This window comes from Toxorhynchites rutilus, chromosome 2 (genome assembly GCF_029784135.1).
Source record: "Toxorhynchites rutilus septentrionalis strain SRP chromosome 2, ASM2978413v1, whole genome shotgun sequence".
In the NCBI taxonomy this organism is placed as follows: Eukaryota; Metazoa; Arthropoda; class Insecta; order Diptera; family Culicidae; genus Toxorhynchites; species Toxorhynchites rutilus.
This window is the reverse complement of record NC_073745.1, coordinates 225,724,805-225,742,705: the sequence shown is the minus strand read 5'-3', so window position 1 is coordinate 225,742,705 and position 17,901 is coordinate 225,724,805. Positions and strand designations below refer to the sequence as shown.

Below are 17,901 nucleotides of genomic sequence, written 5' to 3'. Positions count from 1 at the left end.
TTGCCCCTTATGTTTTGTGTGGAATACTTACAAAGTAAACAGATAATAGGAGTTACAAAATAAACAGGTACGGTCGTGTGACATTTGTTAATGTTTTTATTATTAAATTCATCCATTTTATTAACTATAATGATAATTGATAATGAATTGGTATTATTTTTCAAATATAAGAGGCAATATTTAGAGAAGAAAATTGGAGCTATAAATTGATGCTTGTACTTGGTGCAATAGGGTTCGCTTGCTTCTTGATCTCTTTCTCCCCAAAAAAAGGTTTTGTCTCTATCCGGCAATCGTTGATGGGGAAAGAAAAATCAATGCGGTTAACACACAGACCATATACCTATCCATTGTGATCAGGATATTGAAAGAAACATATTAGAAACTAGTTATTTCTGCAAGCTTGTAGTGATTGCAGATTGTTGGGACATTACCGATAAAATATTGTGCCAAGTCATTTCTTTCAATATCCTGCAAATCTAACCACCATTCATATCTGATTTTCATGAAAATATAAAAAAATATCAACGAAACATTGCAAATCTACCCAAAAAATAATCCTGGATTACAAAAGCCCAAAGCGGTGCTATAAAGACGTCGATATGTGATTCTTGGAAACCGACTCGGGTCATGTATTCGGGATAAATCTTGGACAGGTTACGTATCTTTTGAGTAATAACCGAAATGATAAATCACCGTCGCGAATCGTTCAGTTTTCCAATGCATTTTGAACGTATATCATATTATCAATATTTTTATAAGCCATGTCTCTAAGACAAGCTCCGAGGGTTGTACGGAAATAATTTACACATCGAGAAGCATATGCATAATTCTTGATAAATTACAGTAAGTTGGTATAAAAGGTGTATTCGATAAAATTGTACACACAAGATTGTTTACCAAAATTACATCTTTTATCGGATGCTCTTGAAACTTGAAAGAAAATAAAGAACTACTTATGAGTGACGATTTAACCCAATTTCCTCTTCCATTGCGAATGTTCGAACTGACACTGACAACATGACACCTTGCATTTTCTAGTGACATCCCGGACTGGTATGTTCGATTGGCACTCGAATTCTGCCATCTTGGGATTAATTGAAGCACATTCGAGACAAGTCCCTTGTTTTCTTTCTTTCGGTTGTTAAACGCTCCTTGAGGGATGTTTTTCATGTGGGACACGGTGGAATTTGCAATTATAAGGTTCTTACCAATGAATCGAAGAAATACTTCTTAACGACACCCAATAGTTCAGTCCCATATAGAGATTTCGGACCATTGCCATGCTTCGAACATCAAGAAAATGCAAAAACGGCAGAAAGCAAAAGACAGTTCAAAGCGAACTGGTGTTATGGGCGAACAAAATCGACCGCTGTACAAAATTTTCGAGCGTTGCTCCTCTTTCTTGGAAGCCACTTTGAAAACTGAGGTACAAACATCATTCGCGTGTGACGCTAGAGAGCAAAGTTTTTGCTCCATATTAGAAGCCTCCACTCGTTATAGCTTTTATTTGGTACCCGCGTCAATAACAAAAGAGGACGCAAAATTATTCTACACGCACTCCCCTACTAAATGAAGGGTGTTCAGGGTATTTAAATGCATACTCTATAGAAATACGTCAAATTTTAGTTGACCAAATTTTGATAGTTCCACCCTTTAAGTGTACAACTTTTCCACGTTAAAATTTTAAAATTTTAAAATTTGAAAGATGAAAATATACACTTTGACCTAGCTATGCTCACAATTTCGGTTTTTTAATCACACGGTTAGTGTGAAACACAGTCCAATTTTGCGTGCACTTTTTATTGCATGCACTCTTTACACAAATGATTGATTGCTCTCTTTTTTAGAGAGGCATTGAACTACAAAGCTCATTTGTCTATAGGCTTGAAAAGTGCTTATTAGAGGATCAATCAATGGGGAATTCTGGGATGTAACCTCGGATCATTCACTTAATAAGCGGGTGCGCAACTGTTGTGGCAACGCAAATCTCTTTACATATACTGGTAGACGGCGCCTTTACATACTCATATTCTGGTAGACGGCGCCAGTGGTTGTGTGGTTATTATAACAGCTTCACAACTTGGCCGGTCTGGGTTCAACACCATTCTCCCAGGCGTCAAATTTTTGGTCGCCTCCGGTGATTCGGCGCTGAAGTGGCAGGAATAGAACGACGGAAAATAAGAAGATACAGAAAAACCATCAAGGTTGCAAAGTGCACATCAAAATTTGCTTGAACACCGCAAGCTGCGGCGGCGATAAAAGAGTGGCCAGTGCTTTCAATCGGAACCTCAGCCTTTCCATCCGCAAGATGTCGCAAAAAAGTTGGCTGAACGCGACGATTCTGACTTCAAACGGCTTCCTGGACAGGAGTTCCATACGGCAACAAGAAAGGAGAGGTGGCAGACATTTTCAAGCGTTTGGAACTGTCGAAGTTCGCTGAAAAATATCTGATTTGATTCTCCTGGATTAACACGATTGTTTCGTGCGGTTAAGGTTGGCTTTGGAATCCTGCCATTATGGAATAAAGCCCATGTAGTTTTATGCAACCCAAAACGTGCAGGGACAAGAACCCTTACGAAGCCCTTAAGCTACAGCCGATAAAGGAATCGAGAAGGCTCAAAAAATTGTTGGAAGTGAAAATCAGTTTTAAGCAAACTGGCGTTCTACGGCAAACAGAATGGATTTTAAAATCAGATGGAAACAGTTAAACGAAGAAGCCGGCAGTTCAGGCTTCCAAGCTGAATATGTTTCAGTTTTTTATACTGATTGAGTCAAAAAATAAATTAAAAAATCAATCAATTTAAATTTTTGTTTGGCCAAATTTTGACCGTAATACCCTCTAATGCTAGCTAGTTCCAAGTTTTGGAATATTACACGTAAATATTTTTAATTTGTTGTGTGTATAGACAAAATATCAGGGAAGGAAAAAACAATATTTTTCTATTTTTTTTTCAAAGTTTGTCTAGACTAAAGATTATATCCCTGACCAAATCAAGAGCAAATCCTGTTAACCTAATCAGTTAGTTTTTATTTGATTCCTAGAATGTTACAGTAGTACCTTTTACTAGCAAATATATTTTTGGAATGAAAATCATTGAATGAAAACTTCCAGTTCGTCTTAATTTCAAGAGATAATTATCGCACAATAAATCGATAGACAGTTCTGAAAACTAAATAAATTCTGTGTATACAGTTCAATCATTGTTTTGACGAATTGAATTTTGTTTGATTCTTTTTGACGATTGATCAGAGAGATTTGAGGAAATTATAAGAGCACTTCATAACAAATCGCACTTAAATTAGAAGGTACCAGACCTTTTGTTTTTGTGTTTATGGACTTGGGGGTGGTAAGGAATGGGGGAAGTCATATACCAGACATTTGTACTATCAAAATGATTCGAATTCATCGCAATATGTTCAATATCGCATACTCAATACCAGGGCTCGGCATAGTCATAGTACTGACATACTGACTATATCCGTATTCAGTCGGGAATGACTTTTGGCTTCTTAACGCAGTTTCTCCGCCAAAACGACTAAACAGCCAGTCGGGCGTTTAGTCACTTTCCCCCTCTACGACTCGATTGTCTGATTTCATTCTTCCATATCAAATTGTTTTCATTGCATTTTGAAGTGACTTCCCCCAAAACGAATCCGTTCCTCTCTCTCCCATGTATTATGTATGCATGCATCGATGTTTGAGTTCAACGTGGTTCGTTGGTTTGAGTTAATGATCGGTAGACAATAAACCGTCCTTTGATGAGGTAACTACTTTTTTGCAGCAGAAATCAAGTTTTCGTTCCTCCTTATATGCACGTAAAAATAAGATTGCGTACGCGGGTAACAATTTCGTTCCTAGGGGGGGTAGAAATCGGGATTGAAGTCAGTTGAATGAAGAGGCAGATTTGTATTCATTAGTCGCGTCAGCTAGAATAACTACTGACTGGACTAGTTCATCAGTCATCCTCGCTAGTCAACGCTAGTCAATTCATTTTTTGTTGAAGGCGACTGACGAAGCAGTTCTAGTCGGAACGAAGCTACTGAGAGTAGAGTTCAAGATAATTTTTGATCCCCTGTTCTGAAGTAAAGCCTATTCCATTCAAAGCGTTCTGCATCAATCGAAACAAATGGTAGTCGGGAGGGGCTATGTGCGGATGAGCTAGAATTCCCCATCCATTTTCCATTTTTCAAATCGTTTTCAAACTCGAACAACAACATGAGGCCGAGCATTGTCATGGTGGAATATTATCGACTCGTGTATGGTCACATAATCTGGCCCTTTTTCGGCAAAAGCTCGCTCTGAATGGAAAAATTGCTGATCGTTTGACCAGATGTTAGCAGCTCATAGTGGAATACAGCTTTTTGAACCCACCAAATTACTTAGAGCATTACTTTGGCTTCCGTACTCCTGTGGCCGAATGGTAGAGTGGCACCGAAAATGGTCAATCCTCGAAAAACTTCCAAGGGGGGAGCAAAGGGAATTTGGAAAATCCATTTTTTTTCGATGCCAAATGACTTTAAAATGCATAACACATCGAAAAAAATTTTTGGCTGAAAATCGACATTTGGGGCCTGAGTGGGCAAAAAAATTGAAGTTTCGAGTGCTTTGAGGTACCCCTAAATCATGTCCGATTGATTTAGGGGTACCTCAATGTCCGAAACTTTGCACAGGTTATTTTTTCTGACGTGCACGATTTATCTGACGTGAATGTTCCTGATTATCTGGCCTTTACACGCGATTTTTTGCGTTTTGTACTATCGTGGTGATTCATTTTTCGTCCTCTGTAACGTCTCGGTGCAAAAAAGATTTCTTTTTGTGCTATTTAAGCAACATTTCAGACATGTAAAATCGTCGTTTGACATCTCCGTTTTCAATTCGTATGAATCATAGGGCTCTACTATGTACATCGAATCGAGAATCAATCGAGATAATCTCTTACTGAGCCCGAAATTCATGTGTTGCAAATTGCATATGCTTAAGCGTTTCTGAAACGTTTCCCAAAGAAAAATATCAGGAACCAAACAACTCGAATAATTCTGAAAGTTGCACCGATAGCTTTTACTCGGACGATTGTTATCGACTTTACTTGGTATCTATACTGGTAAAATAGAGCTAGCGAGCAAAATTATTATCGACTTGATTTCTATTTCATTGCTTTTCGATGCATCCAGCGGCTTTGACACGAATCGAGTAATGTCTCTAATTCTTCAACTTTCAAATTTTTCGGTTGTCTCAGACGCTTTTTGTCTTTAACACTACAATCCCCCATTTTTCCTAATATACTGTTACCGTGATGCTTTTTCTGTACCTTATTCCGTTCACTTGACATAAAATACTGTATTTCACACTAGCTAGCTAATATCTTCTAATTAATTATGTTAAATGGTAATATATTAAACATTTCATAAACAACTGTGTTTTACTAGTCAATCCCTTCCATTTTATACCCACATTGGAGCAGTTCTGAGAAAATATGTAATTCGCCATTTTGTAGTGACCGCCATCTTGGATTTGCATTTTACATAAATAACTTTGTTCTACTAGTCAAGCCCATTCATTTGATACCCATATTGATGGGATTGTGTAAAAAATATATATGATAACTGTGTTTTAGAAGTCAAGCCCTTTCATTCGATACCCACATTGATTATTCAAAATTTCCGATCCAAAAATAAGTAAAATAAAAAATAAAATACTCCGGATAATCGAATCCCTGATAATAGAGTCTCCGGATAATCGAGTCCAACCTGTACTTGCAAAACTATAACCATACGAAAAATTGGCAAACAAATACTATTAGCTTTAGAAAGAACCGTTTTGTCTCAAATTTCGAACACTTAAGCTTTGTTGGCCATTAAACAGTGTCTCATTACTCGAAATGGTATTTTTTTTGCGAAATTGATGTGGTTTTTAGATACAATATAGCGTTTTCTCTCATTTGTCCTCCATAAAATTGATTTACAAATACATATTCATGGTGAAAAACTGCAAATATGTTTGATTACATTTGTCTCGAATTCCGAACAGCAAAAATTCTTTTTTCAATAAAATCATAACTTTTGAGCTACTAGACCGATTCAGATGACCGGTACTTCAAATCAAAGCCAATTATCTATTCTTCTTTGTAAAAATATCATTCTTCTAAAAATTTGGATTTTGTGCTTCGAAACTTGATTCAAATTCCGAATTTGCTAACGCAAACATTTTATCGCTGGTTTTTACAGACACTTTTTTGCAAATGCTTAGTTTTATAGGTTATCGATAGCTATAAATGATGTTAAAATGAAGCCTTTACCAGAAAGAATGTCAGGGTTTTTATTTTTCAATTATTTATAAAATTTAAGTTCAGTAAATTACAATAAAAATTAAGTGTTCGGAATGTGAGACTGTTCGGAATTTGAGACATAAACGTTATCCTTGTCTAGAAATTCGAAAAAAAATCAAAAAATTTTTCTTCATATTTCTGTAGTTGAGGCATTCAAGAATATACCCTAGAAAGAACTTATCGAAAATCCTATTAAATACCGAGTTAGAGCAATTTCAGTGATGCGGTATCTAACCTGGTATTGCCATGACAATGAACTTCGAACGCGTTTTTTCTCGAAGCTAGTTTTTTTTTCAAACTGGCGTACACGATATCTCAAGTTCTACTAAACCGATTCATGTCGAATTTTTATGAATACAATCTGCATGCATCTCTCTATCGCATGAACCACTGAAAAATGATATTTTTTAAATTTTACTATTTAAAAAAACGGGAAACGTAAGAAAAAACGTTTTAAGCCGCATTTTGTTTTTCAAACGGCCGCCATTTTTTCAAAAAAGATGTTTTTGACTTGTCCTAGGTTCATGAGTCAGTGGCATCATTACTGATTCAGAATCTGTTCGATTTTTCTGTTTCAGATAACCAGAAGGGCTGGAATTGTGTACGCCATGACACAACTTTTTTTTTGAACCCCATCACTTGATCAGCTTGTAACTATTCTAGTTATGAATATTTTTTCTCCGTTCAATTTATGTTTTATTGTTAAAAGATAGATGAACAAATAATTATATAATAGATAGTAAACATAGTTTTCGTTTTATTTTGACGAAGCTTGAAAAAACATCCGAAATTCCTGTCTCTACACTAGAAAAAATCGTTCGTCGCTCTGTCGCCCTGTTGCCATAAATCAGGAGCTGGGCAGAAGCTACAGAAAAATTGGATGAAGTCTATTCCAAGAATTGATTCAATTGAGTCACTCTTTTACGGATTCGATGACATATCTTCAGGGGGTAATTGTAAAATGTATGTAAGACTGTTTTTGTATTCTATAATTTGAACACCTTCAGAAACCGAAAATGTAACATCCACAGGAATTAAATCAACGATGGGAAGTAACCCGGAGAAAGAAGATCGTGCATCACATGATGCTTTCGATGCTTCATTTAATATGCAGTAAGTATTTACAAAAACTCAGACAATGCCAGCTGCATCAGCAGTCTTATCTATCTTCTATATATATAAAAATGGAGTGATGTCTGTCTGTCTGTCAGATTCTTATAGACTCGGAAACTACTGAACCGATCGACATGAAAATTGGTATGTAGGGGTTTTTGGGGCCGGGGAAGGTTTTCGTGATATTTTGAGACCCCTCCCCCCTCTCTAAGGGGGGGCTGCCATACAAATGAAACACAAATTTCTGCATTACTCGGAAATTAACCAAGCAAACGAAACCAAAGTTGGCATGTGAAAGTTTTAGGGTGCAATAAATGTTTCTATGATGGTTAGACAGTCCTTCCCCCACTCAAAGGGGGGGCTGCCATACAAATGAAACACAAATTTCTGCATTACTCGAGAATTAATCAAGCAAATGAAACCAAATTTGGCATGTGGAGGTTTTAGGATGCAATAAATGTTTCTATGGTGATAAGATACTCCTTCCCCCTCTCTTAGAGGGGGCTGCCATACAAATGAAACACAATTTTTTGCATTACTCGGAAATTAATCAATCAAACGAAACCAAAGTTGGTATGTGAAAGTTTTAGGGTGCAATAAATGTTTCTATGATGGTTAGACAGTCCTTTCCCCACTCAAAGGGGGGGGCTGCCATACAAATGAAACACAAATTTCTGCATTACTCGAGAATTAATCAAGCAAATGAAACCAAATTTGGCATGTGGAGGTTTTAGGATGCAATAAATGTTTCTATGGTGATAAGATACTCCTTCCCCCTCTCTTAGAGGGGGCTGCCATACAAATGAAACACAATTTTTTGCATTACTCGGAAATTAATCAATCAAACGAAACCAAAGTTGGCATGTGAAAGTTTTAGGGTGCAATAAATGTTTCTATGATGGTTAGACAGTCCTTCCCCCACTCAAAGGGGGGGCTGCCATACAAATGAAACACAAATTTCTGCATTACTCGAGAATTAATCAAGCAAATTATACCAAATTTGGCATGTGGAGGTTTTAGGATGCAATAAATGTTTCTATGGTGTTAAGATACTCCTTCCCCCTCTCTTAGAGGGGGCTGCCGTACAAATGAAACACAAATTTTTGCATTACCCGAGAATTAATCAAGCAAATTAAACCAAATTGGGCATATGGAAACTTTAGGGTGCAATGAATGTTTCTATGGTGGTTAGATACCCCTCCCCCCTCTCTTAGGGGTGGCTGCCATACAAATAAAACACAAATTTCTGCATTACTCGAGAATTAATCAAGTAAATGGGCGGGACGAAGTTTGCTGGGTTAGCTAGTGAAAAATATATGGAAAACCTCGAAAAAGTAAAGAAAAAAATTGAAATGGAAAAATCAAAGAAAAAAATGAAAGACAGAAAAAAAGAGATGAAGATAAAACAAAGGAGCAGAAGAAGAAATGAACGACCTATTACTACTGTAATTCATTCTATTATAGATTTCAATTGATTTAACTTGTTTACAGAATAGAACATCGTCAAATCTATGTTTGTTTTTGTCAATTAGGAACAAAAAGCGCAAAATGTTTTCATAGGTAGTATAAATACGACAACGCTCCCTCCCGTATGTTTATCAGTAATATCAGGGAAGTAGCACATTTAAGAGCATCATATGCGCACAGGCAGTAATTTTTGGATTATTTAAAAGTTGTATATTGCCTTAGATTAACGGAATCAGGGTACATCAAGTTGCAAGTAAGAGAACAATATGGACTTTAGACGTTGCATACTCCGGGTGGTCGTTCCAATTCAGCTTTTCGCTAAGCATAACACCTAATATTTAGTTCGTTTGGACAGCCCCAATTGCCCACGAAACCTAAAAGATACAATCTTATGCGCTCTTTTCCTGGCGAGCAGAATTTGTTCTTGAAGGATAAACGCGGAGCCCTTCCAAGTTATACGATTTGGATTTGTAGTTATGGGCTGCTTGCATTCTGTTGAGACTATTACACTCACATTTACCCCTCACTAAAATCAGTATGTCATCATCGAATCCAATGATTTCGTATTATAGTAAGACAAGTTATAAGGAAGATCATCGACAACTAGAATCCACAACAAAAGGAAACTTCTTGTGGGAAACCTCTTATTGGTTTCATCGATAGAGTAGATCCTCCTAATTTGACTGTTATTAGTCGGATGGTTAGCATGTAATGTATTCAGATGCTTGTATCCCAACGTCACAATCACATATTTTTTTTTGCTTTGCTTATAGATTTGTGAATGTTTCTCGAGCGTCAGAAGGCTTCGCTATGTTTAAAATCAACGTATGCAGTTCTGTTCCAGTTGATTTACTTCCTGGGTAGTCAACATAAACTAAAAAACATTTGCGGAGGACACAGAGTCGATTTACCGTTCTTTTTGATTCCGTTGGCGTTACGCACAGTAACATTTGACGTAGCTTTTCTGTACATCCCAATTGATTCAATCAACGTCTGATTGTTCCAAAAAGTATAGAGGAAGCAACAATTTATACAATCGTATAATTTCTGATCAATTGCGAAATAACTATGGGCAACCATTCATACTGATTGCATTTTGTTAGTAACAGGAATCAATCTACTATGCTATAGTTGTTCCATTTTGCATATTGCCTACAACTCAAAGCGTTCTTTTTATACAACCTTTAGAGACGGACAAACTGCAACGTTCAAAGCCTCTCTAATACAAACAAATAAGTTATACAACCTCCATTATCTGTATAGATATGAAATGGGAGCGTTGTAGCTATACCTTCCATTTTTTTTGTGACACAGTACTGTACATATATTTACAAGCCGCACTTTCGTAGAATCTCCATTTCTTCAAATAGATAACAAATTGTTTTCAAGCTAAGAAAAAACATAAAATCGCAATTTTGGAAACGAATTAAAAAAATTGACGAAGTTTTTATGTTGTTATGTGTTATCAGGAGAATTGACTCATTCCTTATCCATCCTGCTCAACTAATGCTTCTAGGCAATTATTGTGGAGCTTATATTTATCCTTTCAGAATATACATGCATTCATTGACCTAGGTTGAAAGAGTACGAGATTGTTATGAATCTATGAACAGCGATTAGAATTCCACATTGCATCAATTCAATGATATTTTGCTCACAGTGTGGAAAACAAACTTTATGATTGGTAAGCAAATTGTACTCCGTGAGCAAAATATCCGTATTGATAGAAGCGGAAAGCAGATGCATCTATGAGATAAGAAGTATCTATAAAAAAATGGTGCATTCATTCCTCCAGAATGTGTTATATTAATCAATGTGTGCTATCGATATATCTATTTGTGTATGAAATGCATCTACTTCCCTATCCCAACTTCAATACCCGTGGTATTGTGGTCTGTGATGCAACCCGACCCGAAGCAAGCATTCTCGACAGTGGGGGGATCGTGTGTAGAAAGCATGAAATGGAAAATTCTATATTACCCAAACCAGCTTCGGTGCTTGGATTCACGCATTGGACGTAAATGTCCTCCAAGGCGTACGGATCGCGTCCGGAGGGACCGATCGCTGACGTGAGATTCAACGTCAGACTATTGCTATCCTTGGTTGACTTGGTGAGCGTGAGATTGGCCATGGTAGCGACCACCGTCGTAACGGCGGCCGTCCCACTAGACACCACTATTGGAGCGTTGTTGCTATCTCGATCGGTAATACCGGAAGGGTCATTGCTTGAGCAAGTTGTGCTACTGCTGCTACTGGTGCTGGTGCTGGTGGTGGTACAACTGGAGTGGCTACTGTTGCTGATGGAGGTGGCGGTGGTGGTATTGTTGCTGTTGTTAGCATCTCCTCCCACCGGCATGTAATGAGTGGAAGGCGAAGATGTCATACTACTGGCATCGCAGCGCGCTAAGTTGTGTACTGAAATGAGAGAGAAGATTTGAGATTAGTTCAATTTTTAATGCCAACGAAGATTAATGTAAGGTACACTGGGGCAAGTCGAAACGATTTTTTCGAAGTTCAACTTGAAAGTTATCTTAAAAAATCACTAAATCACTAAATTGAAATCTGTTGGCACCACGTACAAGGTAAACCAGATGATTAAAAAAAATAAACATTCACACTGGATATTTCGAAAAATATCAATTTTGAAAATGTTTAGTTTTCATATGCATTGTTTCAACTTGTCCGTAGAGCGGGGTAAGTTGAAACGCGGAACTATCATGAGTTTAATGTGCGGTTTTGCTCGAATTATCTACAACTGATTCATAAAACACTAAATTGAAGGAATTACATAGAAACAATTGGAAAAAAAAGGTTTTGGAACACGTTAGATGGGGGAAGTAGCCTAATACACATAAAATGGACACAAATACTAGGAAATAATAGGGTATAGAGGCGAATGAACTGCAAAGTTTAAAGCCTCTCAGAAACAAGCAATGGAGAAAGGAAATAATATACGAAAAAATAGCATCAAGGATACTTTTTGGACGCTTTCATGTCAGAGTAGAGCCACTTTAAACGGCCACTAACGAGGTTTATGGAATCATTCAAATATCCAAATATTACGTAACGCACTCAAAATGAGAGGAGGGGATGGCTTGTGGAAACATGTTTAGAAATAAATCCAACTAAATCTAAACATTTTTATGCAAATGACCATTTGTTACATGTTATGTAGAGAAGATATATATATATATATATATATATATATATATATATATATATATATATATATATATATATATATATATATATATATATATATATATATATATATAATATAAATATGTCAGAGGTACATTTGTGCAAATCGGTTGCGTGACTTATGCGCCATGCTGTACAGCAATCACTGACAAATAACGTCCGGCATCTGTAGCAATGTTCCAGTCGATTTTCACTGGTTTCTGCTTACCCAAGGGTTGAAAAAAACATGGGGTGAGAGCTATACGAAAAAAGATTTTTAGTTTTCAAAACCATTACACTTGATTATCCCTATTTGATTACCTGACGTGCGATTCTGGCGATATTTTAGAGAAAATCAGTGTTTTCGGACCGATTGACCGGACAGGACAGTGCGCAAAAAAGTTTGTTTTGATTTCACGGAACAAATAAAAATAAACGAAGGCGCGGATTGCGTTAAAGCATTCCAATATTCTGGTAATGGCTGTCGTAAGGTAGATTGAATGTTTACTATATATATTTTTATCACGTCAATCCATCATTCCTAGTAAAAGTTATGATTTCCGTTTTAACTTACCCCGAATTTGAACTTGCCCCGGTGTACCTTATTTTTTTTAAATATAAGGCCATTTAATATTACATCATTTTCTCTATCTAATATATTTTATTCAATTATAGAGGAGAAATTTCACCCCCAATCAGCTGTAAAACAGCAAATTTTGACTTGACCCTCTATGATTTTATTGAAACTTGGTACAAATGATGGAAGCTACCCACAATCACAATTTTCATTATCATATGACCAAATTAAACTACAAACTGATTTTTTAAAAGAATGTAAATCATTGATCTTGATTTGATCTCTCGTAACTCAAAATCCAGATGTCTGATTAAAATATGATGTTTGACAAAGTTTGAAAAATAATGAACCATTTAGGAAAAACTATGTACTGTTAAAAAATCTTACTCAAAAATTGAATATAATACTAAAAACTTTTCTATCTCAAAACAACACCAACCCTGGTGGAAAGGGAAGAGATCGGAGACTGTATACAATCGGGGCGATATATTAGAAGATTTCAATATTACAGGCCGGACTCGATTATATACAGTCTCCGATCGCATTTCACTGTAATAATCGAGTCAAAAAAAATATATATTTTTTATTTGTTTTTTATACATATATTTTTGTTTTTTTTCTTAATATGTAAGTAGAATTTAATTTTTGAGTCATAAAATACCTTTTTCATATAAAAAAAGAATCGAAATGTTGCAGGAGGTGATGGAGGATCATATTTGATGAAAAAATTTCTTCTACGCATATGTTCGAATATCAACAATGACAGAATTATTGAACTTTTTCCCGGCTTCGCACTCTGCCTCAAACCGGCTCTAATTCAAAACATAAGCTACGTAGGACAATACTGTTGCTACCATATGAAGGATGAGGAAATTTTATACAGAGTATAATTGTTAAACTTTCAAATTAGTAGTTTAAGTAACATTTTAGAAGTGGAAAACTAGTGGTTTTTAAGGGGTTATTCTTTATTTTATCCAAAAAATATATATGTTTCTATCAACTAAATTAAAGCTCTCGAACCGTTCTACAATTCGTTCTTTGACACCCAACTTCTATCTTATTTAATTTTGCTGCAATATCATTTCAAACAATTCCGGGTGAATCTTCAACTGAAATCTACCAAAATCACGATTTTTATTTAACTTTACCCATAATAGCCAACTAACATTCACTTCAACGTTGAAGTGTTTCATTTTGGCTCGAAATGAGTCATATTTGAAATATATATAAAAAAAGATTTTTTTGAGTTTAAAGTTGTATATAATATAATAATATAATGTATATTCATTTTTGAGCACGATTTTTTTTAAATGTACATTTAAAATGTTATTTTTTCTGAATTTGTCAACTTTGTGAAATACCGTTTTTTAATCAGACATCTGGATTTTGAGTCACGATTTTTTGAAAGAAAGATCAATGATTTTGAACTTGCCCTTTTAAAAAATCAGTCGTGATTTAATTTGGCTATATGATAATGAAAATTGTTATTTTGGGTAGCTCATGAGTACCAAATGGAAAAGGGTAGATTCGGGGTGGAATTGCACAGAGTCTTTACAATAGAAAAAAATCTCTAGAATAGAAAAAAACCCTCTCTCTAAAGGTCAATTGAATATTTCCTATTTCAACAAACATAAATGTTCACATATATACAAATTGCTATTCGGCCAATATGATCACTGACTCTTTTGAACAACAATTGAGAGCCCTTAATGTGAAAGAGATGTGCATATAATTTTTTATATCTCGCAAATATTTACATTTTCGTTACATTTCTCACAAAAAGCCGTCAAGACCCAATCAGTTTCAAAGTCAGTTGAGTTATTTAAGTCAGTAAAGTAAGTCAGGTCAGTAAAATCAATGAAGTTAGTCAAGTCAGCCAAGCCAGTCAAACAAAACAGTCAAGTCAGTAAAATCAATCAAATCAGTCACGTCAGTCAAATTAGTGGATTCAGTTAACCCTTTCCCGTACATCATTGAGTCTCACTCGTAGTCATTTGAAAGGATTTGGTATTCTTCATCGATCTATAAAATAAAAAGTAAAATGTAAAAGTAAAATCAGTCAAGTCAGTCAAGTCAGTCAAGTCAGTCAAGTCAGTCAAGTCAGTCAAGTCAGTCGAATCAGTCAAGTCAGTCAAGTTAGTCAAGTTAGTCAAGTTAGTCAAATTAGCCAAATTAATCAAACTAGTCAAATCAATTATGTTAGTCAAGTGGAAAATTGAAATTTAGAGTTGCCGCCCCCGTATATACAAAAATGAAAATAAAACTCAGAGTGAATTAGGCTGCGACGGACGGTTAATTATCCTGCATTAGTCAAGTCAGTCAAGTCAGTCAAGTCAGTCAAGTCAGTCAAGTCAGTCAAGTCAGTCAAGTCAGTCAAGTCAGTCAAGTCAGTCAAGTCAGTCAAGTCAGTCAAGTCAGTCAAGTCAGTCAAGTCAGTCAAGTCAGTCGAATCAGTCAAGTCAGTCAAGTCAGTCAAGTTAGTCAAGTTAGTCAAGTTAGTCAAATTAGCCAAATTAATCAAACTAGTCAAATCAATTATGTTAGTCAAGTGGAAAATTGAAATTTTGAGTTGCCGCCCCCGTATATACAAAAATGAAAATAAAACTCAGAGTGAATTAGGCTGCGACGGACGGTTAATTATCCTGCATGAAAACCAAAACTAGACACACTTACACTGTACGTAGCCGGTCTGCTTGGTACGAGTGTTGTTAGCTTTGTACCAAATAGCACCGGTAGAAGTTTTCGGAGTGTACACCTCGAGGATATCCTCCTGATAATAGCTAAGTTCTTCGACATTCGCAGAAGTGTAGCTGACGGTTGCTCTGTAGATGACAACGAGGTCCTCATCCATTATACAGCGCAGACGCTCGTGAGAACTACTGTTGTTGTTTACTACCCGCTGCCACGAAATAGCAATATACTTCCAGATCGTTTATTTTCTTCTGTACTGTGGCTATGTCTCTTTTCGAGGTGTATATTTATCCGTGAATGCTTCTTTGTATCGCTTGTTTGAGTTCCTAAGTCTATCGATTATTGTAATCACAATTGGAGGAAAAATTCAAAGAAAAGGCTAAATATTTGTATTGGTTTGATTCATCAAAACTATTTTCAGTGGCAAATTGCGGTGATATTTTCATAGAAAATTGACCGTAACGACCAACTTCTTGGTTTCCGTTTTCCATTAATTCGTAGTGAATTCTTGAACGCTAGTTATACGCGCAGCTGTAAACTATGTGTATTTGCTTTTTATTAGGCTTCCGTAAGATGTGTCTGGCATCGGTGGGACAACACGCCAGCCGACATACACCTCGGTGTGGTGCTCTCTCAGTGCTCAATCATTGTTTCGAAATTTTTAAGGCAAATTTATTTCACCTTATCTGTCCATTTTCCAAACAGACTCTGAAATCGAAATGATAACAAAAAAAATACATTAATGATAATTTTTTGCTAGAGCTAGAAAAGAAGAAAGAATCAAAATCCCAGCAAATCCAGAATTTATCCCGGGCAAGAACGAGTCAATTTATAACACTCGCGCGCTCATCGCTTTCTAGTATTAGATCAAAAATTTCCTGATAAGAAATCAAACTTGTTGAATTTTGTTCAAGGTCTCGCGCTCTCTCAACATGAACACGACGACGCCAGTCGTGGTCGTTGTTCAATAATCTGAGTGCATGGGCGCTACCAATACAGGCGGCCGAAACAATCACAAATGGTACGCACATGTGTGCCACTAATAAGAGTGCAGGCAACAACGAAAAAACCTCCCTATAGTGAGTCTGTGGTGTGTTTTACATAAGCGGCGTCACTGGATAATGCATGTGAAATATAATCCAAAGTCACATCGATATAATGCACCACACCGTCGTGTGATGTGACGCCACTTTCGATCACTTTTCACTACGAAGTGATTCGCTTTTCTCGAATTAAATAGCCCACAACTTTTCCTAGTAAATTCAATCATTTGCCATATTGGAACTCGTGCTTAAGCACGCTGAAATTTTGCGAAAATTTTGCCAGTCTTTCAGGAAAAACTGTTGAATTGTTAACAGAAAATAGGGTATGAGTGAATGATGTACGTATGATTGGCATACACAGAAAGATTGGAAGGCAGCCAGATGCGGGAATGGTACAAGCTACACAAGAAATAACAAAACATCGGGGAAATAAACCAAACGGAGCCCCCAATGCGAAGCAATAATATATCAGTTTCTCATATATCAAGAGACAAGTGCTCGTCTGGAATCAGATGGTTCAACACAGTTAACGTTTCGGCCTGACCAAAACGAAGTGACCATCTTGAAAATCTCTTCAGCAATATCTGATGTGCAATAAGGAGGAACAATAATGCTTTCCGTGTTAAGAGGTAGACCAATTTTAGAAAATCGTTATCAAAAGATTTCGTAAAATTTGTCCACCGTGGTCAGAACAGGAGATCCAGTCGATCGGAGAAGTTAGTTGAGTTGAGCGGGTCCCGTGGTTGAATGATCGTACAGCTGAATTCCGGAGCCACGATTGATAAGCTAATAACTTTCATCAAATTTTCTAAAATGGTGGAAGCCCCAGTTTCGACAATATATTCAGCACTTGAGCCATGGCTTATTCCCTTTGGCAACGAAAATATTTAAAAGATGCCGAGAGCTACCCTTAAGTGTGAAAGTTAGCTGAAGTTATCCCAGTTCTGAAACCGGGGAAAGATCCTTCTATCCCTTAGATATGTGGACCCATCAGCTCGGCCCTCTCTAAGCTGTTCGAAAAAATGTATCCAAAATCGAATTCTTGTTTTTGCCGATGAGTATGACGTCTCCCCTGAGGAACACTAAAAATCTAACGATATAAAACGAGCGTTTTTGAATACAATTTCTGTGTAGACTTGGGATGCATAGCAAAAGCTTGATATTATGAAATATACGAAATTTGTATCAAAGAAATAGGACATGGAATGAATGTATGGGAAAAAATCGACTCTAAAATTTAGAAAAGTTATCCCATACAAAATGTTGACCACCTCGAAAAAACACCCTATGCAAAATATTAGCTCATTCGGACTTCATTTACTAGTGTTGCAGACGTTAAAATTTGAGTTTTTTAAAAACCGAAAAATAAAAAAATAAAAAATAAATAAAACGAATTTTTGATGCCAAATGTCTTGAAATTGTATGACACGTCGAGATTTATAGTTATACAAAAAAAAAATGGTCAAAAATCGACTTTTCAGATACAAAAAAACAACTACACTAC

General features: G+C 36.3%; 1 protein-coding gene across 9 annotated transcripts in view; it reads right to left on the bottom strand.

The window, feature by feature from the left end:
* The window catches only part of LOC129771356 (phosphatidylinositol 3-kinase regulatory subunit alpha), a 63,056-nt gene that overhangs the window by 7,705 nt on the left and 37,450 nt on the right, over window positions 1-17,901 (bottom strand). For 4 of the 9 annotated variants that reach the window (XR_008742352.1, XM_055774907.1, XM_055774909.1 and 1 more), the window contains exons 2-4: window positions 15,337-16,062; window positions 10,887-11,321; window positions 32-124 (exon numbers count right to left, since the gene is read on the bottom strand). Coding sequence is in view for 8 of the 9 variants with exons in the window: in XM_055774907.1 (XP_055630882.1) it covers window positions 32-124; window positions 10,887-11,321; window positions 15,337-15,514 (706 nt within the window). In the remaining variant the exon portion in view is untranslated. The remainder of the gene's footprint in view (window positions 1-31; window positions 125-10,886; window positions 11,322-15,336; window positions 16,063-17,901) is intronic. The other 5 variants (XM_055774911.1, XM_055774912.1, XM_055774914.1 and 2 more) reach the window with 2 other exon arrangements.